This window comes from Microcaecilia unicolor, chromosome 5, assembly GCF_901765095.1.
Source record: "Microcaecilia unicolor chromosome 5, aMicUni1.1, whole genome shotgun sequence".
Lineage (NCBI taxonomy): Eukaryota > Metazoa > Chordata > Amphibia > Gymnophiona > Siphonopidae > Microcaecilia > Microcaecilia unicolor.
In genome coordinates, this window is record NC_044035.1 from 253,915,914 (window position 1) to 253,938,970 (window position 23,057).

Genomic DNA, 23,057 nt, shown 5'->3' on the forward strand with positions numbered 1-23,057 from the left:
CTCTTAGTGTTCTGAGTGACTCTACTGCGCATTTGCAGGTGAGTCGGTCACTTGCCGTTTATAAGTTTGATACTAGTAAAAAAGGCCCGTTTCTGAAAGAAATAAAACGGGCGCTAGCAAGGTTGTCCTCTAATGGCAATTATGTTTTTAAGAGAACTGTTAGGAGAAAGTATGTGTGAGAGAGAGTGCGTATGTGTGAGAGAGTGAATGAGTATATGTGAGAGAGTGAGTATGTGTGAGAGAGAAAGAGTGTGTGTCAGAGAGAAAGAGAGAGAGAGTGTGTGATTGAGAGACAGTATTTGATTGAGAGACAGAATGTGTGTGTCTGTCTGTGTGAGTGAGTGAGTGAGTGAGTGAGAGAGTGTAGTGTGTGTCCCATATGCATCAATTATGCTCTCTCCCCTGCATTCATCCATATGAAACGTCCTCTGTGCCTTGCCCCCTCCATCCATCCATGTGCAGCATCTCTCCCCTGCCCCCTACATCCATCGTGGTGCAGCAATTCTCCTCTGTCCCTTGCCCCCCCTACATTTGCATCACACCTCCCCCCTCCACCTCCCTCTGAGTTCCAGGCCCCCTCCCTCCCATTTCCAGTCCCTCCCAGTTCCAGACCCCCCTCCCCCCTCCCTCCGAGTTCCAGGGTCGTCCCCTCCATCCCTCCCAGTTCCAGGGTCATCCCCTCCCTCCCAGGGTCCCCCCTCCCTCCCAGTTCCAGGGTCATCATCGTCCCTTCCTCCCTCCCTCCCTTCCAGTTCCAGGCCCCCTCCCTCCGATTTTTAAAACTCATCTTGACTTACCATGTCAGGGTTACGGCGGCCGGCAGCAGCGGTAAACAGCGTGCAGACTCGGCCCTTCTCTCTCAGCAAATGAGGGCGGGACCAGATCTGAGAGAGAGAAAAGGGCCGAGCCTGCACGCTGTTTACCGCTGCTGCCGGCCGCCATAACCCTGACATGGTAAGTCAAGATGAGTTTTAAAAATCGGAGGGAGGGGGCTTGGAACTGGAAGGGAGGGAGGGAGGAAGGAAGGAAGGGAGGGACGACGACCCTGGAACTGGGAGGGAGGGAGGAAGGAAGGAAGGGAGGGACGACGACCCTGGAACTGGGAGGGAGGGAGGGAGAACGTTGGAGAAGAGTGACGTCAGGAGATGGTTACGAATGCAGGCAGACACATAGGAATGTTGCACGAGCAAATTATTATATTAGATTTTGTAGAGACCAAAGACAGCAAACATTAAAGTACACTAAATACTTATGTCTGTTTATGCTTATTCTTATTCTGAGTATTGCCGGGGTTATCTTGCGCAGCAAAGACCATCAAAGTGCTGGAAACTAAAAAGGATCAGTCCCTATTTCTCATCAGAAACATTTAGTTGGTACAATCATTAACACCCCAGTTCGATTATTGTGATGCCATATATGCTGGCTGTAAGGAATACCTGTTGAAAAAACTGCAGCCAGGTTCATATATAAAATCTCTCGTTTTGAAAGTGCCTCCCCTTTATTAATCAAATTACACTAGCTTCCCAACAAAGCGAGAATCACCTTCAAATTATGTACCTTTATCTTTCAAATCCTAAATGGCACAGATCCAGACTATATGGTACCATTAATCAACTTACCTCAAAGACACACTAAATATGAGGCAAGAAACTATCTCGGACTACACCTCCCAAATTACAAAAAAGTGATCTACAAAACTGTCCACTCTGCAGACTTCACTTACCTAGGAACCAAATGGTGGAACTCCTTCCCACCCAAAATAAGTAGAGGAGTGTGGTAGCCATGTAAGTCCACTCTTAAGGTTATCAATAGAAATCAAACAAAATAAAACATGGAAAAGAAAATAAGATGATACCTTTTTTATTGGACATAACTTAATACATTTCTTGATTAGCTTTCGAAGGTTGCCCTTCTTCGTCAGATCGGAAATAAGCAAATGTGCTAGCTGACAGTGTATATAAGTGAAAACATTCAAGCATTACTATGATAGTCTGACAGGGTGGGAGGATGGGGGTGGGTCAGAGGTATGCATGGGGATATCAAAGCATATCATTGATATTCTAACAGGATGGGTGTGGGTAGGTGAGGGGAGGGTGATCAACAGAGACAAACAGTTTTATGGTTTACAATGGGCTAGGAACCCCAGGTCCTTGTTAAGTCCTTTCTGTTGGGTGTTAAAATATTCAATCATTCTGACTTCAAAGGTCTTACGTTCTTGTATGGTTTTAAAGTTACCTTTCAGTATTCTCACTGTGAATATCACTGATACAGTGTCCTGGTTCTGTGAAGTGCTGTCCCACCGGGGTGGGGGCCCTACTGGCTGTATTGTTCATGTGATGTCTATGTAAATTGAATCTTGTCTTAAGCATCTGGCCTGTTTCTCCAATATAGCATCCTTCGTTACATTTTTTACACTGAATGATATATACCACATTGGAAGATGAGCAAGTGAAAGATCCCTTTATGTTGAATATCTTTCCTTTGTGGATGACTTTGGGGTCCTGTGAAATATTTTGGCATAGTTTGCAACTGGATAAATTACAGGGAAGTGTGCCCTTCTGTTCCTTATTTCCGATCTGACGAAGAAGGGCAACCTTCGAAAGCTAATCAAGAAATGTATTAAGTTATGTCCAATAAAAAAGGTATCATCTTATTTTCTTTTCCATGTTTTATTTTGTTTGATTTCTATTGATCACCCAAAATAAGAAATATACAGGAATAAACTAGATTCCGCAAAATCCTCAAACCGTTCCTATTCAAACAAACCCTCACAAAGAACGACCATATCTCATAAGTACATAAGTATTGCCATACTGGGAAAGACCAAAGGTCCATCAAGCCCAGCATCCTGTTTCCAACAGTGGCCAATCCAGTTCACAAATACCTGGCAAGACACCCAAAAAAGTACAAAACATTCTATACTGCTTATCCCAGAAACAGCGGATTTTCCTCAAGTCCATTTAATAACGGTCTATGGACTTTTCCTTTAGGAAGCCGGCCAAACCTTTTTTAAACTCAGCTAAGCTAACCGCCTTTACCACATTCTCTGGCAATGAATTACAGAGTTTAATTACACGTTAAGTGAAGAAAACTTTTCTCTGATTCATTTTAAATTTACTACATTGTAGCTTCATCGCATGCCCCCTAGTCCTGAATTGGTTATTACTATATTTACCATTAACTTTCTCTTTTACTAAGCAGTGGTAAGCCCCAGCACGCGTTATTTACGGCACTAGGGAAAATATGTCCCTATTTTTTATACCGCAGCAGTTACCAAGCAGTAATCTGGCAGCGCTACACACTGCCTGATTACTGCCAGGTTAGCGTGGGAACCCTTACCACCACTTCAATGGGTGGTGGTAAGTGCTCCCCCCTATATGGCCATGTGGTAACTGCAGTCTTACCACATGGTCATGTCTTTTGTCAGCCTTTTTACCCACTGTGGTAACAATGGCCTCAGAGTATGGCAAAAATAGTCGTTGCCACTAGCGCAGGGCCCCTATTACCGCAGCTTAGTAAAAGGGCCCCTTAGATGCTAACACTTATACCAGCTCTATGGCTGGCAAAAATAGTATTCCATAAAGGAAAATAGATACTTACTTTCCTTTATAGAATATGATCCTACCACGTGCCCTTTGGGTGTCTAACTGTAGGCATCCTGTTAGAGAATGGCCCTTTACAATGGAGTTCAAGAGAAGGACTATAGGGTGATATATGAGAGAATTGACAATTAGAAGCAACAGAGTGAAGGCACTTGTTGGTAAGTATGAGCAGCTTGAATTGATTGACCATGTGGACATGAAGCCAGTGTAGTGACATGGTAAGAGGGGGGTGATGGCAGAGGATTAGTTGTACAGTAGATAAAGGTTCTGGTTGTGGACTCAAAGCCAGCCAGCCTTGCCTGCTCCTGACGCCAAATCAGTCCAAAAATATACTAAAAGTGATCCACTCTGCTACTCTTTGGGCAACTGGAGTTAGACATGTTGTTGCAGTGCTTTGAATATGTGTAGAGGGATAGAGAGGGAGCATTAGGGCTGCCCTCTAGAAGGTGTGCGGTCACACAGTGCACCAGAGGTAACACCACAGTTACTGTTTGTAAATGACTTGAAGTTCTACAGTACCAGTAATCCTCAATTAGCAGAACAATTCCATGTAATGAAAAGCTTCTCAGATGTCATCAAGATGACTTTTGTCCTTGACAAATGTGCTAAGGCAACCTTCTGATCCTGCTCCCATCCCATCCCCTAGGGTATTTGGGAGATGAAGAATTATTTTGCTGGAGTGAACTATTGTGGGAATAAAGGAAAAGTCTATTATTGAAAGCTAGAATAAACTGTCTGCACTGAAGAGCTAATGTTGCAAACTGTAATATGATACATGAATAAGTAACCAGGTAATGGTTGCATCCAGATTAGAGGGAACTGCAGGGGCAGGAACTGCAGGGGCAGGACTTGCAAATTGCCGACTTTCACCAATGGGAGGATGATATCTACCACTATTTACACACATAAATAATATCATTTAAAGCTGAAGGGTAAGAATTTACATATTGTAGGGAATTGACAGGAATCTAGTCATGGGAAAAGTGGACTCTCTACCCCAACCAGAAAGGGTACGATTCTGCATCAGTACCTGTCTTCAGAGCAAATTGGGGTTAATGGGAAAAATTGGTAAGAGAGATCTTGCACATTTAGGGGTCCCTTCACTAAGGTGCGCCGAAAAATGGCCTGCGCTGGTGTAGACGCATGTATTGCACACACAGAGGTCCATTTTTCAGTGAGCCTGCAAAAAAGGCCTTTTTATTTTTTGGCCGAAAATGGACATGTGGCAAAATAAAAATTGGCATGCATCCATTTTGGGCCTGAGACCTACTGCCACCCATTGACCTAGCAGTAAAGTCTCATGTGTTAACCGGGTGGTAATGCTCTATGCATGTACAATGCCAATTACTGTCCGGTTAGTGCCGCGTGCCGGAAATTTTCCAGCACGCCTAGTGAACGCACGTAAAATGAAATTACCACCCGGGCCTCGCAGTAGTCGGTTAGTAGTTCAAAATTGACGCGTGTAGGACGCGCATACGCACCTACACAACTTAGTAAAAGGGCCTCTTATTTTTTTTAAGAACCTCCACCTAGCTTTTGACATTTTGGCTGAGAAAGAGGGGTCCTTCCTAGATAAGGAAGCCAAACTGTAGTCATAGGGCATTGCTAGCTAGAATCCCAGAGAGTTAGAAATGTTAAGAGCTTAATTCATAAAGTTCTAGCGCTAATGAGCCTTGGATCTAGCAGGGACATAACCCATGACAATGGAAACCCTTCCCAAGAAGGAAGGCTAGAGCAGACAGCTCAGTACGAGGGAGAAGGCTTTGCAACTGTTGAGAGACAGATGACAGACAGCCTCAGGTGGAGATGCAGAGTCCTGCATCTAAGAGGTGCCCTGAACAATAACCCTCCTGGTAAGAGTGACCCCTCCTATTCGGAAGATGGTCCAGCAGTGACTTTTTGCATAGGGAGGGCAATTTTCAAAGCCATTTACAAAGGTAAATAGTGTGTTACATCTGTAAATGGACTTTCTGAATATTGCTCTCTCTCTCTCTAAAGCTAAAAGCACTTCTAGGTATATTCAGGAGCGGTGTTCCTGGGATGTGTTTTAGTACCTGTTCTCTGGATTCTCAGGGTTCATGAGCACCTTCAATATCAGCTCTACCTCCTGCATTGCCATCTTCAAGTCTTCACTTCCTCTCCTCTTAGTTCCCACAAGTCCAAGAAACATATGAGCAGACGCTGGAAGCAAATCTGATATTTGAGATGCTGAAGCTTCTACAGAGCTGGTATCTATATTAACGTGGATTGTTTTCCAAAGAAGAACTACCCAAACAAAACAAAGTAATCCAAAGTGAAGTTAGCATGCATATGCTCTTTGAAATTTGGAAAAAAGCACTTGCAGACTTTATCTCAATGGGGACCATTGTAAAATTGTCCCCTTAATGTATTCCCTTGTTCCTTTGTTGAGTATGTTTTTCTGGAGAGTTCTGGTCATGTGAAGGGCAGGTCTATAATTGGACACCCACAATAACATGCCACTACCATGCATAAGTGTACACTTCCTGCCAAAGTACTGGTATTCCGTACATTTACGTGCATCACTGGCAGCGAAACCACTAGCCCCTGATTCTATATAGGGCACCCAAATTTTGATGTTCAGTGCAGATATGCACAAATTAATTAGTTAACAAGCCACTAAATCAATTATTGATGTTAATTGGCACTCATTTGGACCTAGCTGCACATTAGCCTACACACTATTCTATAATGATGTGTGCCCAAAGTGTCGCGTGCAACCCAAAAGGAGGCATGGTAATGGGAGGAATAAAAGACAAGAAGCAGACCTTGCTCAAGAAAATTCGGTCTTTAGTAAGTCGTACTAAGGATCCCAGGGTTCAAAGTCAGATGCCCAACATGGCCGTGTTTTGCCAAGAGTACAGGCTTCATCAGGGGCATAAAAAACCCAGTTGGCACAAACAAATACTCCACCAATGTAGGTCAATATGTGTCTTCTTGGGTCTCTTTGGAACAGTTAAAACAGGAAGACCCACATTGACCTACATTGGTAGAATATTTAGGTTTGCACCAACTGGTATTAAAGATAGGCTGTCACGGCAAGTTTGCATGCACTGCATCTCATGCAAATCTTTCTCATGAATATTCATTGTGGATATTCTGAAAACCTGAGGTGCCTCCAGGACCAGATTTGGGAATCACTGGGACAGGCCCTTGAAGGAAGCACCCACTTAGAACAGTGTCTCCCAAGTCTGGTTTTGGAGTACCCCTTGCCAGTCAGGTTTTCAGGATATCCACAATGAATATGCATGAAATAGATTTGCATATAATGGAGGCAGTGTGTGCAAATCAAGTTCATGCATATTCATTGGATATCCTGAAAACCTGATTAGCATACAAGTACGCCAGGACTGGACTTGGGAAACACTGTCTTGAGTATTGCCCCCTTTTTATTTCTTATTGCAGTGGTCAATAACCGTGTCATTGGGACACACCAGGCTACTCTGGTTTTCAGGATATCCACAACAAGTAAGCGTGAGATAGATGTGCCTACAATGGAGGCAGTGCATGAAAATATATTTTGTGCATGTTCATTACAATGTTCCCACTAAGCTGGGAGTTCTCCAACCACATTGCTGCCACTGACGGGTTTTGCTTCAATATTGTGCTTTCAATTGCTAGGGACAAGCAGGTCTTCTGGAGTCCTGCAGAACTTGCCTGTCCCTTGCTATTGAAAATGTGATACTGAAAAAGCACCCCATTTGGCAGGAATGAAGACGGAGGACACCCACACAGTTAAAGGGAACGTCGGTTCATTGTGTATATCCTGAACAGCACATTGATTGGGTGGTTCCTGAGAAAATGGTTTGAGAACCATTGCCTGACAGTATTGCCAGATCACAACTCTTTGATATGGGGTTAGCCTTGCATCTGTATCTGACTGTGTTAACTGAAATTTGTTATGAATTTCTTGATTAAGTCACATCAGGGTCCTATCATGTCCTGTTGACTGCATAAACCACATCAAAGTTCAATAAAGAAGTGAACAGATACTCATAAGTGAAAAGTGCAAAATTTAGATTTTATATTATTAATTTCATTTTTACAACATTTTGGTAGGATCCTCAGTTTATCCATTCTAATAATCTATTTTATCAGATGAATTTTTCACTTTTTAGTGAAAAATTCCACCAGACTTTTGTGTGAATGATTTTGTAGATAATACCGAACACACTTTTTCCATATTTTTTTCCTATTTGAAATATATTGTATAGCTTTTCAGGCTTGTAGCTGTATTTTTGTAGTGTTTGGGAAAGGGAGTGGGAGGGAGGCCGGGAGATTCAGTTTAGAAGGCTGCCAGTCTGGCAACATTCAAGGATGACTGTCTCCAAAGTTTTATTGAGTGAGCTTTATCTGCTTTGTTCATGACCTTCCAGAGACAAGGGCAATGAACACCAACTGAAGGATGTAGGGCTACAAACTGATTACTGACAGCTCGGGGGTTCTGAATGGAATTATGACTCTTCCTTGATTCTAAGATCTGGGAGCCCACATGTACAGCACAATCAATCGCAAACTAACTAAAAATAATTATTTCTATAAAACAATCTGTGACAAGTTATAAAAAAATGTAAAGACTGAAATACAGATGGATCTCATAATGCACTGCAATGAAGTGGAATATTCACCTTGAAAACATCCTACTTTCTAGTTTCCCCACTTCTTTGAATATTTCAAGGATCCCAATAGGGCTCAGTCTAGAGAAATACATTTTAGGAAGTAAAAAGCAGTGACCAGTCACTCATTTAGGAACCACCACACTAAGCTTTTTTCCCTACAGACACTGACAAGTGGGGTAAACATGTAGAACATGGCTCACTGAATTCTTTCCAACCCGTGTGTGTGTGTGGCAATCTGTACTACCTGTGTATATGTATACCTCTGGTTGTCTATTTATCTTTTTTATTAGTGTGTGCATGGGCCCGTACGTCTGTGCATGTTTGCACGTATGGGTACCAGTACATGTGTATTTCTATGAGGTCTGTTTACTAAGCCGTGCGGTACTGCCGACTCAGCCCATTCAAAGTGAACGGGCTGTGTCGGCACTAGCGCACAGCCAACCGCATAAACAGCTTAGTAAACTCCAGCACGTGTGTGAATGCTTGCATGTGTATGTCTGTGAGTGCATGGGTGTGTTTGTATGCATCCTTTGTGTGTGTGCTTGTGAACAGGACAGGAGATTTGAATTTGAATTTATTATTTCTAATCCGCCTTTATCCAGGGCGGAGTACAAAATTACATACATAAAAACAAATTAACTAAAAACAGTCATATACAATCACAAAGAAGAGCATACAGCAACATGGAGTTCAAGCAATCTGCATCTATCCTTCAAGCAGAACTATCATAAGCTTTATAGAAACTTTTCTTAAATGTAGATGAGCAGGTTTCATGTTTAAGCTGGAATGGCAGGCTATTCCATTCAATGGGAGACGAGACAGGAGGGCTGTTTGAAAGGTGTAATTCCTTAAACACTATATTACAATTAATCAGTATTTTATATGCTGCAACTCTCAGTATTTTTCTTCCATAGAAATGCATTATAGCTTTTTTTGGAGGGGGGGGGGGGGCTTCATTCCCACACCACCACCACCTGCAGTCGTGAAAGGGGGTGTGGAGATTTGTGGGGTCATTGTGAAGGAGTACCTTTTGGAGGTGGGGCAGTTTGCAGGGTGCTGGGACAGTAGCAGAGGATAAGTACCTGTATATAATATGTACAACCACTGTGTAACCACAGAAAGGCAGTTTATAGGGGTGGTGAGACGGTTGCAGGGGTAGATTTTGGGGGTGGGGCAGTTGTTGTGGAGTAATATGGGGAGCTGCTTGGGGGGACTGGGAGAGTAGAGAACAGGGAAAAATAGTTCAAAAGGAGACATTCCCTAAATGTTGTGTTTCAATGTATGTAAGTCTTCCATGATTCATAAGCTGAAACTTCTCTCATAGAAATGCATTAGGATGTTTCTTGGAAGGGTTATTTTTCTGGACTTCCTTGTTTGATCTTGCTCATTTTCAAACTTTTAGGGCTCCTTTTAGAAAGCCATAGCAGTGATTCCTGTTGTGGCAAATTCAACAAAGACCATTCAATTCCTATGGGCTTCGTCAAATTTGCCGCACGGGACTCACTACCTTAGATTTGTAAAAGAAGCCCTTAGTGGCTTTTTACTAGATTTATTCACATGCCAAGTTTCATGTCATTACGTTATATTTTCCGAAAGTTATTTTGGCCCCAGACAAACCAACAGACGTTAGGAGTAGCTTAATGGTTAGTGCAGCAGCCTGAGAACCAGTGTAACTGAGATCAATCCCCACTGTGGCTCCTTGTGACTCTGGGCAAGTTACTTAACCCTTCATTGTCCCAGGACAAAATAAGTACCTGTATATTAAAAAAAAAAAAAAAAGGTAAACTGCTGGGATTTTAAGCACAGAAAGGCAGTATATCAAATCCCATCCGTTTTCCCCTTTCAAACTTCCATTGGGTTGGAAAGGAAAACAAAAAAACTTTATGCTTGTTGACAGCATGCTTTCTTCCAAAAATCAGTTGAAACCAGCATTTAAAAGTTTATATGTAACTGAAAATAGCTGTGTCATGAACGGTTCTGCTGTTGACCTTGGAGCAGGACCGAGACCATTAACCTTTCTTCACCTAGGTCTCCTCTGAATCAGTGATCTAAACGTACAAGTCTCTTTGATGCTGTGACAATACTCTTGAACTATTCAGTTCCCACTGAAGCAAGAAACTTCTCACCAAAACCAGGAGTGTGTGCACTCCTTTTTTTTTTTTAAGTTTGTTTTGGGGAAGTTTCTAGGTTTCTCATTTCATTTTTTGGTGTTGCTCATTTTATTTTGTTTCATTTGTTGTTTTAGCATGTGCATTGTTTTTAAGTAATATACACTCTAATAACTGGTAAAAGTATGCAGAATATGACTTAAAGAATTCTTTCTAAGCTTTCTTCACTGCATCTCTATGTAGCTGTTAAGCCTTCTGTGTGTGGTGTGTGTGTGTGTGTAAATATGTTGCCTTTCTGTGGTATACTAGTAAAAAAGGCCCGTTTCTGACACAAATGAAACGGGCAAGGTTTGCCTCGGAGTGTGTATGTTTGAGTGTATGTGAGAGTGACTGTGTATGAGAGAGAGAGTGAATGTGCGAGTGTGTGTGTGTGTGAGAGAGTGAATGCGCGAGTGTGTGTGTGTGTGAGAGAGAGAGTCTGGGTGTGAGTGTGTCTGTGAGAGAGAGTGTGTGTGTGTGAAAATGAGAGTGTGTGCAAGTGCATATGTGAGACACAGTGAGAGAGAGAGAGAGAGTGTTTCACACAGATACAGTGTGTGTGAGAGAGAGAGAGTGTGTGAGACACAGACTCTCTGTGAGACTGAGTGTATGAGACCAAGAGAGTGTGTGAGTGACTGTGTGACACATAGAGTGAATGTGATACAGTGTGAGACATAGTGTGAGAGACAGTGTGTGAGAGTGAGAGAGAGAAAGACATTGACTGTGAGAGAGAGAGAGAGAGAGAGAGAGAGAGAGAGAGAGAGAGAGAGAGAGAGCGAGAGAGAGTGTGTGTGACAGAGATACCTCACCCCCCTCTCTGGTGTCAGGCCCCCCCTCCCTCTCTCTCTGGTGTCTGAGCGTTACTGTGCAGGACGCTGAGCTCTGGCTGTGCTTCAAGGAACTGACCAATCCTATTTAATAGAATGCACCTCCAACATTCTGAAGCCGAGAAACCTCGTGTGGTTAGTCACTTCTGCTTGTGACGAACCCGGAAGTACGTGATGTCAATTCAGGAGATGGATACAGAGAGCAGGAATGCCTCAGCCATGCAGTCAGCTTCAGAATGTTGGAGGTGCGTTTTATTATATAGGATGTGTGTGTGTCTGTGTATCTATCTGTCTCTGCCCTGAAGGAGAAAGGGAAGGTTAGAATGGAGTGGGATTAAAAATTCCACTGGTTTGAAAATACTGGATTTACCTGGGTAGAAGGCCCTGTTTGAAAAGTAAAACAGGCGCTCTCAGGGTTTTGTTTAGGTCAGGGGGACAAAAACAGCATGTTTTTCAAATGTACATGTACGGATTCACCCCATCATCCACCAGCAGATAAAACAAGTGTAAAGTATGCACATGCTTTTCACACAAATGCTGGTAGCAAATTTTTAAAAGGAACTCTGTTTTTGTCTTTTGAACACTAGCTAAAAGGTGTGTGCCTTCAAAGAATGCAAGTACACTGCAATACTGTAGTATATTGAAAACAGTTCCTTTGAATCTAATGCATTTTCTGAGACACATTCAATACCTTGTGTTTGTTCAGAATTTGCTTGGTAGAGATAGTAAACACATCCCCAGGTATCCCAAACTCCTTCCACTTAAAAAATTCAGACAGCAGTGGTCATTTATTAAACGCTGACTGCTGCTGTCCAAATTAGACCCAGATATTAGTCTGTTATTGAGATGGACATGGGGGAAGCCACTGCTTGCCCTGGAATTGGTAGCATGGAATGTTGCTACTGATTGGGATTTAGAGTATTTCTACTCTTTGGGATTCTGGAATCTTGCTGTTATTTGGGTTTCTGGAATGTTGCCACTATTTGGGTTTCTGCCAGGTACTTGTGACCTAGATTGGCCACTGCTGGAAACAGGATACTGGGCTAGATGGACCACTGGTATGACCCAGTATGGCTAATCTTATGTTCTTATATTCAATGCTAGCCCATATCTGGGCACTGGCATTGAATATCTGGATAAGCGGCAATACCTGGAAGTATAGCCAATATTCAGTGCAGTGCCCACACAGCTAACCAGGCAAAGTTAGGACTGCTATTTAAGTGGTCCTGCTTACCCAGTTAGCTATGTGGGCACCAACACTGAATACTGCTGGTGCCCATATAACGTCTGGGACTGTCCCAAATCTACCCAGTCAGTGCCATGGCAGTTAGAAGAGATACTCAGTGGCACAGTATGGTTAAGTGCCACTGAATATCCCTTCCTAGTCTGTTCAGTGTGCTTTAACCAGAAAATAAGATAAGAACATAAGAGTAGCCATACAAGGTCCATCTAGCCCAAAATCCTGTTTCCAACAGTGGCCAATCCGGGTCACAAGTACCTGGCAGAAACCCAAATAGTAGTAACATTCCATGCTACCAATCCCAGGACATGCAATTGCTTCCCCATGTCTGTCTCAATAGCAGACTATGGACTTTTCCTCCAGGAACTGTCCAAATGTTTTTTTAAAACCAGTTACGCTAACTGCTGTTACTACAACCTCTGGCAAAGAGTTCCAGAGCATAACTATTTGTTGAGTGAAAAAATATTTCCTCCTATTTGTTTTAAAATTATTTCCATGCAATTTCCTTGTGTATCCCCTAGTCTTTGTACTTTTGGAACATGTAAAAAATCGATTTATTTCTATTCTTTTTACACCACTCAGGATTTTGTAGACCTCAGTCATATCTCCCCTCATCTGTCTCTTTTCCAAACTGAAGAGCCCTAACCTCTTTAGCCTTTCCTCATATGAGAGGAGTTCCATTCCCTTTATCATTTTGGTCGCTCTTCTTTGAACCTTTTCTAATTCCGCATATCTTTTTTTAGATACGGCGACCAGAACTAAACCTAATAGTCGAGGTGAAGTCGCAACATGGAGCAATATAGAGGGCATTACAGTATTTTCGGTGTTATTCACCATCCCTTTCCTAATAATTCCTAGCATCCTGTTTGCTTTCTTGGCTGCCGCCGCACACTGAACAAAAGATTTCAGCGTATTATTTATAGTGACACCTAGAACTTTTTCTTGGTTGCTGACCCCCAAGGTGGACCCTAGCATCAGATTAAATTCTTTTCAGTATTGGGCTCACTGTGTTAACATTTAAAACATGCATACGGAAACCTTTGAAATTACAAAAGGTAAAACAAAGAGATGCTGTAGGACCCTAGGTTTGAAGGAATTTTGGTAAATCATGTCTGCACTCCTTATTTTAACATGTGTTGTCAGAACACAGCACACTTCACCATTTTCATATGCTGTCAGCTCTGACATGTTAAAACATTACTCAACAGCAACAACAACAAAAACTCTCATTCATGAATTATACAAGCACAGAGGTGGTACAAAATGACTGAAGAGTGACCGAAATGCTGGTACTGCAGTATGTTTATGGTGAATTTAAATGTAACTTGACGAAGCACTGTCCTCCATTCAAGGATCATACAAAAATATTTTTAGGAAAAATGGACCAACATAAATCATCATCAGTTGATAAAACTGTCCTTTTGCTTTGGCTGGATAATATAAATCATGCAGCATCCAGCTGTGAACAATGGACAATAACGTAGGTTTCACTGAACAGTTGAACTGCTGTCTTGGCAGACTAATTACAACCTGAGGAAAGTGGGACATGCTTTAAAAACTCACAACTGCTAAAAAGGTTTGCTTTGCTGATGACAACAGTCTATGTCTGGCGAGCTAAGGAAATGCTTTGACTCTCATTATCTCACACTAAGTGGAACATGTAGCCATCATCATATTAAGACATCATATTAAGAATATCAGAGTAGGCCTCTTTTGAAGAAGAGTCATGGCTCACTTGTCACTTACTAAATGACAAAGAGTTGAGCATGAGGTCATCACATTCAGAAGTCTATATCCACAAGGGTTGCTCCGAAGGCCTCACAGAATGGCATTAGTGACTGGTATTACTGGTTTGTGGAGAGGGGAGATTCTTGCGTCTGAGATTCAACAGTGTCTTCAGGTATGTACACCGTTAAAGTACATGCCCTAACTCCCCCCAGGGGTTCAGGCAGTTCCAAAAGCTTCTGCCATACATCCTGCTCTGGATCGTAACACTGGACAATGTCCACCATGCAGCGACTGTTCCATGAGTATCCGCCGACCACGTAGATTCTGTCATCTAGCACTGTCACTCCCACATCACTCTGGCCACGCAGCATTGGTGCGATGACCACCCACTGATCTGTGGCTGGACAATAGTACTCGCAGTTCAGCACATCACCATAGTCGGTTGCACTGTGGAAATTATTACCTCCAATAACATAGATATAATCCCCAATGGTGCACATGCAATGAAGGCCACGTACTGTCACCATGTCTGCTTTCTGGCACCAACTGTCACTAACTGGGTCATAGCAGATCAGCTGGTTCTGGAAGGTGTCGTGAGTAATCCCCCCTAAAACATACAAAGAGGGAAGAATTTTCAATATGTAGAAAAAGTGATAAGCAGAACTTTACTGGGGCTTCGATTGAACTCTGTACCTGGAAATTTCAAGCACTTCTCAAAACGTTTTTTTTGAAATTAAGGATCTATAGTATCAGTGCACCAAGTCTTTGAACAAATCTGTTTATTCAAAATTCTGCTGAAAACTCTCATTTTCATGGGACAGGATTCTCCAAAATGTCATGCATCTATTGCCACCTTCACGCTGATTTTCAAAACTCCCATTCTGAGGCATTCAGTTAACTATAGCTCAGATTTTATATATGGAAATATAGGAATTCAAATACTGCTCTAGGGGGAGGCAGTTAATTTTGAACTTTTTATCCCAAAAGTGTCAAACTGCAATCTAGGAGGGCCATAAACCAGTCAGCTTTTCAGGATATCCCTAACGAATATGAAAGACATAATACAATGGGGGCAACATATGCAAATCTCTCTCATGCATATTCAGTAGGGATATCCTGAAATCTGAATAGTTTGCAGCCCTCCAGGACTGCAGTTCGACACCCTTGTTTGATCTCCCTGTCTCATGGGCAGATGATCGAAAGCCCTGCGCTGTTCCAAACAGCGCTCTAAAAATAGCGCTGAAACAGCACGGGGCTTTACTGCCCCTATGATCAGAGATAATAGCAAGCAAATTTAAGCACACTATTATCTCTGATCATAGGGTTAAGTGCAAGAGGATTATGTCTGAGTGAATCCTTCTGCACTTGTTTGATGGGTCTGGGCTGTCAAATGGCCAGGCCTGTCAAACACAGGGGCTGGAGGCCCATGGGACCACCAGACCCCAAGTACCCCACCCAGAGACAAGCGACACGGGGGCTGGTCCCCCTGACCCAAGTTCGGGGGGCTCCCCTTGAATACAGCCCTGGTGGCCCAGTGGGCATCGAGTCAACCCCCTCCCCCGGTCTCCCTGACACAAGTTCGGGGGGGGGGGGGGCTGGAGATCCAGTGGGTCTCCAGCCCCCTTAACATCCTCTCAAATGTCCTTGGTGGCCCCGTGGGCCGCGAGTCAAGCCCCCCCAACCTGGTGGTCTAGCGGCCCTGTTCCCCACTCCCATACCTTCGAGAAACTCCCTTATATGGTGTGAAGCCTCGTCCAGCGCCAATGGACCTCCATCGAAGGTAGGGGGTGGAGAAGAGCGCCACTAGACCACCAGGTCGGGGAGGGTTGACTTGTGGCCCACCAGGGACATGTGAGAGGATCTCCAGCCCTCCCTGAACTTGTGTCATGGGGGGGGGGGGGGGCTGCCTCCGTGTCGCTGGGGGGGAGGGGGATCTGGGTTGGGGTTCCTGCTCCTGCGGGGGGGACAGGGGACTGATGCTGCATTGGTGGGAATGGGGGGCCTGCTAGCATGCAAATGCATGCTGGACAGGGCTCACTATTCCTCCCCAATGGTCTGCAAACCCTAACGCTGGTGTAGGGTTTGCCGCCGACAGCGCGCCAACGTTTGGTGCGTTGCTCACTGATCATTGGGGAGGAATACATTTAGCATGCATTTGCATGCTACTTGCACTAAGAGCCCTGTTTTGTATGCATTTGCATGATAGTTGAGTTGAAAGCCCGCGAGCATGTTGTTTCACGTGCTCGGGGGCTCTGATCATGGGGCAGTAGCAAAAGCAGACACTAATTTGGTGCTAACAGCCTCTAGCACCTGCGTTTGCTTCTGATCATTGGCCCATCAGTGTTTCTCAACCCCATCCTGGGGGCAAACCCAGCAAGTCCAGTTTTCAGGATTACTACAATGAATAGGCATGGGATAAATTTCCATACAGTGGAAGTAATGCATGCGGATATACTGCATGACCTATTTAAGTGTACTTCAGGAGAGGGTTGAGAAGCACTGCCCTTACTCAGTGAAACATTATGATAAAATTCATCTCTTGTTTGGAAAACCAACAAGTTCTCCCTCAAATAAGTCCTGTGAACATTTGGCTCAGGAGTTAAAGAAATACTTCAGTTAGATTACTTTTTAAATTTACCCGATATAGTAGTCCTTCATCACAAACTGCCAAACTACAATAGCTTCCTATTAATGAAAGAATCACTTTCAAAGCTGCTTATTGTTTTTTTCGAATATTATATGGGTTTACTTCTGGAGTGGCCTAGTGGTTAGGGTGGTGGACTTTGGTCCTGAGGAACTGAGTTCAATTCCCACTTCAGGCACAGGCAGCTCCTTGTGACTCTGGGCAAGTCACTTAACCCTCCATTGCCCCATGTAAGCCACATTGAGCCTTAAGCGCGGGGTACAAATGTAACAAAAAAAAAATTACTGATTAGGATAGTCTCAGTTTCTCTGAATTTTTATCTCGTTTGCACAATTGATTGACGCTATGTCCACTTTCTTTTAAGAAGGTTTGTTTTTTCAGAATTGCTAATTCTATATACTCTTTTTCAGGTGGTATCCCTGTGGAATTCGTTTCCGATTTGTATTAGAACAGAGGGAAATTATTCATTGTTTAGGAAGAAGGTTAAGACAGTTTTGTTTCCTAATAACACTACTAACTAGACAGACATATACTTTTTTTCTATAACTGATTGTAGTAGCTGTTTTTTATTGTATACTCTTATGTTTTTTGTACACCGCATTGAACTCTGAGAAGAAGATATAGTGGTTAATAAGAATTCTTTTTGATTTGATCAGCCTGCAAGGTGTGTCCAGGTCTGAGCATTATGGAAGGGGGTAATCATTTCTCCTAAACTAGTGGTTCCTGAACCTCTCCTGGGGAATTCCCAGCCAGTTGGGTTGTCAGGATATCCACTGTGAGTAACTATGAGACAGATTTGCATACATTGCCTCCACTGCTTGTAAATTTATCTCATGCATATCCATTACAACATCCTGAAAACCTGACTGCCTGGGAGTCCCTCTGAATGGTTTGGGGACCACTGCCTTAAACCAATGTCTCTCAAACCAGACCTGGAAAACCCCTAGCTAGTCTGATTTTCAGGAAATCCACAATGAATATGCATGAGATAGATTTGCATATACTGGCATCCACTGTATGCACATCTCTCTTATGCATATACTTTGTGTATATCCTGAAAGCCAGACTGGCTGGGAAGTACTTCAAGCTTAGAATTCTGTTTGTTATATCCTATTAGAAACAGCAAATCAAGGTGTATTCTCCCAGCTTATTTGCATATAGTTGGTATCTTGAAGCATTCAACGGTCTATAGCCACCAAATTATATGCTTCTTGCTCCTAAAAACCATTCCTCCTTGACTCACCTGTGATGTACATGTAATCACCATGAATGGTTCCAGCGTGCCCATAGTGAGGTTCATTCATAGGTGAGACAAATTTCCACTCATTGCTGGCAGGACTGTAACATTCCACTGAAGCTGTTGAACACATAGGCAACATATGGTGAAATTTTCCATACAGTGAATAAGTACATGTAGTAGCCCATATACATATGATGCTATATTTATTTATATGATATGACCTGTCAACTTCTCAGTAGTAGAATAGGAGGGTATCACATGAGAATTATGGTGCCAGGATGCATGGTGTTGGGCAGGCTATTTCTTTGTTGCAAACCAAAACCAAACTTAGAAGTCCTTTTATGAAGCTGTGGCAAAAGGAGGCTGGCGTATGTTTTTGATGCGCGCCGAGGCCCTCTTTCACTATAGTGGGTAAAAGGCAGGTTTCCCTTTTCTGAAAGAAATGGCATTGTGGCAAGTGAACCACTTGCTGCACAGCCATTTAGGGGGGGGGGGGGAGCACTTACCGCCACCCATTGAGGTGGCGGTAAAGGCTCCTGCACTAACCCTGCGGTAACCAGGCAGCGTGCGACACTGATGGACCTTCCCTCACTCTGTACTTTTGAATAACTTTGTACTGGAGTTATTCTGGCAGCTCAGTATTCAGCAAGTATTGACCTCTGCATCAAATTCATGCCATAAAACAGAAACGGCTCAATTTTTCATCCAGGAGTATTTGACTCAGCTCCGCTACTGTGCTGGACTCCACTGAACTTACTACTGGCAATGTTTGGAAATTGAATTAATTGGGTTTGCTATGACAAAGAGTGTGAAGACTTACACAGTCAAGGCGTTTCATTCCTTACTAATTATTTGTTGAAAGCGTATATATGACCACTGTTCCCTCTAAGCTGAGCGGGAGTCATCCAACTGCACTGCTACCAGTAGGGAATGATGCTTCAATATTGTGTTTTCAGGTGCTTCAACATTATATTTTCAATCGCTAGGGACAGGCAAGTTTGGAGTACCGCAGATTGTAAGCTCTTTGAGCAGGGACTGTCTCTCTATGTCAAGTGCTGAAGTGTTCAGCGCTGCGTGCGTCTGGTAGCGCTATATAAATGCTATTAGTAGTAGTAGTAGCTTGTCTGTCTCTTGTTATTAAAAATGTAATAGTGAAATAGGACCCCCCACTGACAGGATTGAAGATGGAGGACTCCTGCTCAGGTTAGGGGGAACAGTGTATGTGGCCATCTCTGAGAAAAGGTGACTAAAAAGTCACTAGAGACTAAAAAAATTAGGTTTTAATGAACTCTGTTAGAGCAAACAATGTGTAATACAACAGTCCAAACTGCATCCTTTTATGTGAAAAAAAATAAAAAAGTTACAGAAGTTCAAACATGTAACTTTTTCAGGCTGCTGATGGACCGATCTCAACATTTTGGATCCGAGACTTTAGTCGCCTTTTCCCAGAGACAATCACATATTTGTGTAGATGAGTGAAACAAACTCCTACTGTCATATATTTTGAACTGTATGTTTTAGACAGCAGAATGTGAAAAATATAAAACAGTGTGAAGACTTTGACAAGACACTATTTCTCATGATGAATACTCAGATTTGTATGTTCATAAAACTGCTGTCCTATAATTTGGAAGATATGGTCAGATGTAGGAATCTGTGCCTAATCAAGCTTCCTAAACTCTTTCCTGTTATAGTGTATGATATGTTTAAAAGATGCATTCTGGAAATTTTAAAGGTGCCTGAGGCATCTGTTCCATTTATCTCAAGGATCTTATTACCCTTCTCTAGCAAAGAGGAAAGCTGTGGAGGGTCAGCAATCAATTCTTTTCCTGGATAGTTTGGATCTTACAGGATTCTTGAACATCAGATAATGACACTGAGGAGTATTTTCGATATGCCATCTAAATCCAATTTTGGGCATTTTGCTTAAAATGTTGAAAAATTAAGTGGTGAACACAGACATTTTTCTGGTTGAAAAGTGCCCATTTCGTAGACGTTCTGTGTTCAGTGCGTTTTTCTTTTGTGACCATTTTTGGGAAAAAAAAGTCCAAGGGAAACATGCACAAAAATATGGGGGGGGGGGGGGGGGGGGGGCAGCATTCTTAGGCCAAGATGCACTAAAAAATCGTTAAAGCCCTTCCCTTACCGATTCCCTTAGCGAATCGGTAAGGAACGGGCATGCATCAAGGAATAGGAATGCAAATGAGCTGCTCGTTGTAGCTCACTTGCATTCTCTATTCCATCGTTAAACAGTCGGCCAGTCGGCCGGTTGAGCATGGGCAGAGCAGCCAAGCGTTATGCTGGCTGCTCTGCGCATGCCAAGGATGTCCTTTATGGACGTCCTTCACTATATATAAAAAAAAGATGAGGTGTGCCTATGGACGTCCTTTATGGACGTCCTTCGCCCCCCCCGAGGTCGCCACCGCCGCTCCCCCCTGCATTGAAAGGACAGCTTCCTGCAGCTTCGGCCTCCCCGCCATCCTCCGCACCCCTGTGGCCCCACCCCCGCCGCCCTCCCCTGAGGTCGTCGCCGCTGCTCCCCCCCTCCACCCGTCCCCCTCCATCTGCCACCAGGCCGGGCCCTCACAGCGCCTCTCATCTCCTTGTGAAGGCGCTGCAGCAAGCAACAGCTGATCACTTCCCTTTGGACTTCCCTCCTTTCTTCCCTGGCCCGCCCTCGTCTGACGGGCCAGTGGCAGACGGAGGGGGGCGGGTGGAGGGGGGAACAGCGGCGGCGACGACCTCAAGGGGGGCGGCAGGTGCGGGGCCACGGGGGTGCGGAAGACGGTGGGGAGGCCAGAGCTGCGGGAAGCTTTCATTTCAATTCAGGGGGGCGGGGGGAGCGGCGACCTCGGGGGGGGGGGGGGGCGTCGTCGGAAGGGACAAAAGAAAGCCAAGTGCTCGTCAGGGACGTCCTTGAAGGACGTCCATGTTTTTTTTTTACATGGGTGTTAGGCGCTTTCCCACTGGTCTCCATGGGTCCGTTCACAGCAGCCCCAGCCTAACGAGAGGTGCAGACCTCACGTTAGGGTTTCCACGGTAAGGGGAATCAGTAAACCTTAGTGCATCTCATTATAATAGCCTTGCAATGGTAGTGCAGCTCATTATAATAGCCTTTGAATCATCTGCATTCCGTTTTTGTAGCTGCTACCATGGTCGTAAAATGGCCTTTAGTGCATGCCAGGGTTTACTACTTGCTCGTTAATGGCTCATTAATTGCTCGTTAAGTTTAGTGCATCTGGCCCTTAGTAGACTGGTCACACAGACATCCCAGAGCACAGCAGTGGGGCACCCTAGGGGGGGTGCTGCAGTAGACGTCACATAAAAGGTCCCAGTACACATCTCACCATTACCCCCTTATATTGGTGGGTTTTGGAGGGCTCCCCAAACAAAATCCTACTGTACCCAATTGTACACCACTACAATAGCCCTTATGTCTGCAGGTGTCACCTATATATGGGTTCAGTAGGTTTTTGGTGGGCTTACACTTTCTACCACAAGTGTAACAGCTAGAGTGGGATATAGGCCTGGGTCCCCTTCTCTACAGTGCATTTCACTGACCACTAAGCTACTCCAGGGACCTGTTTGCTGCTCTAATAGGACTGCCCATAACATCTGAAGCTGTCAAAGAGGCTGGTACGTACTGTTTCTTTCACATCTTTGGGGGTGGGGGTGGGTGGGAGAGGGTCAGTGACCATTGGGGGAGTAAGGCTGGGTGTCATGCCTTAATCCCTCCAGCGGTCATCTGGTCATTTAGGGCACCTCTTTTTGACTTAGTTGTGACTGAAACATGTCTAGACCAAAACGTCTAACTTTTAGCCCTGGATTTTTTTGCTTTGTTCTATTATGGCAGAAAAATGTCCAAGTTCTGGGAACACTTAAATCCTGCCCCCAAGTGATTTGGATGTACTGCAGATGAACTGCATAGAGAAAGGTCTTAAAAATGTGATTTGAAAATAGCGATTTGAACATTTTTGACAAAAGAAATCTATCTTCTACTTTTTGGATGTTTTTCTGTTTTGAAAATGAGTCCCTTAATCTTGTAATCCTCTCCTCCCACTACGTTCCTCTCTAACATTTTTGTAATGAAAAATGCAGTTGCTTTTTAGTGAAAAACGTATTACAGAAATGAATACCTATTTCACCAGTCATGTTTCTGCCTCCAACTGCATAAAGGCACCCTTTCAGGGCACTGAGATGAAAAAAGGTTCTCTTCTCATTCAGGGAGGCCACCTCGATCCACTTGTTGAAGCGTGGGTCATACCGAAAGGTGCTGTCCACTGCTGTTTTCCCTTTGGTGTCATAATTGCTTTGACCTCCAACCACATAGAGAAAGTTCCCAATCACAGAAACGCCATGTTGGTACCTGGGGGCATCCATGGGCTTTAGGGCCTTCCACATTTGTGTCTTTCCATCGAATAGACGTAGTTCTTTGCTCACAACCAGCTGTTGGCGCAGGACCCCACCCACAGTAACAAGGTGGGTAGCATCTGATCGGATCGCACTGCGGGTGGTCTGCATGTTTGGCTGCATGTAGGGTAGCATTTGGTAGCTGCTAGCTTCGAGAAGCAAATTGAGACAGGCAGTGTCATCCTTCAGGAGGTCTCCTTCTTGTGTGATCTCGAGGAGCTCCTTTGGGGACAGCAGTGGAAAGCGGATGAGCTTCATCAATTGGTAAGTGAACTCATTGTGAGACTTATCCTGCTTAATCCAAGAGACAGCAGCTTTATACAGGTCCATTTCACAGCAGTTCTTCAGGCTGCTACTGGCAAAGATATGACTGAGCTGATCTTTGGACAGTTTCATGTAATCACCACTTTCTAATAATGATGCAAAGTTCTGTAATATGAAGTCCCCAAGGTACTCCTGTACCTTTGGCAAGTGATAAGAACTGGCAACAGCTCCAGCTTCAATGCAATTTTCAAGGGATATCTGTGAACAACATATTGATTACATTTCATTATATTCAGAAATAGGAAAAGCCTTTGTAGC

General features: G+C 43.8%; 1 protein-coding gene across 7 annotated transcripts in view; it reads right to left on the reverse strand.

The window, feature by feature from the left end:
• Nucleotides 1-13,406: 13,406 nt before the first annotated feature.
• The window catches only part of LOC115470658 (kelch-like protein 13), a 91,973-nt gene continuing 82,322 nt past the window's right edge, over nt 13,407-23,057 (reverse strand). For all 7 annotated transcript variants that reach the window (XM_030204008.1, XM_030204004.1, XM_030204005.1 and 4 more), the window contains 3 exons: nt 22,202-22,997; nt 18,069-18,182; nt 13,407-14,788 (listed from right to left, as the gene is read on the reverse strand). In XM_030204008.1, coding sequence (XP_030059868.1) covers nt 14,298-14,788; nt 18,069-18,182; nt 22,202-22,997 — 1,401 coding nt within the window. In that variant the 3' untranslated portion in view covers nt 13,407-14,297. The remainder of the gene's footprint in view (nt 14,789-18,068; nt 18,183-22,201; nt 22,998-23,057) is intronic.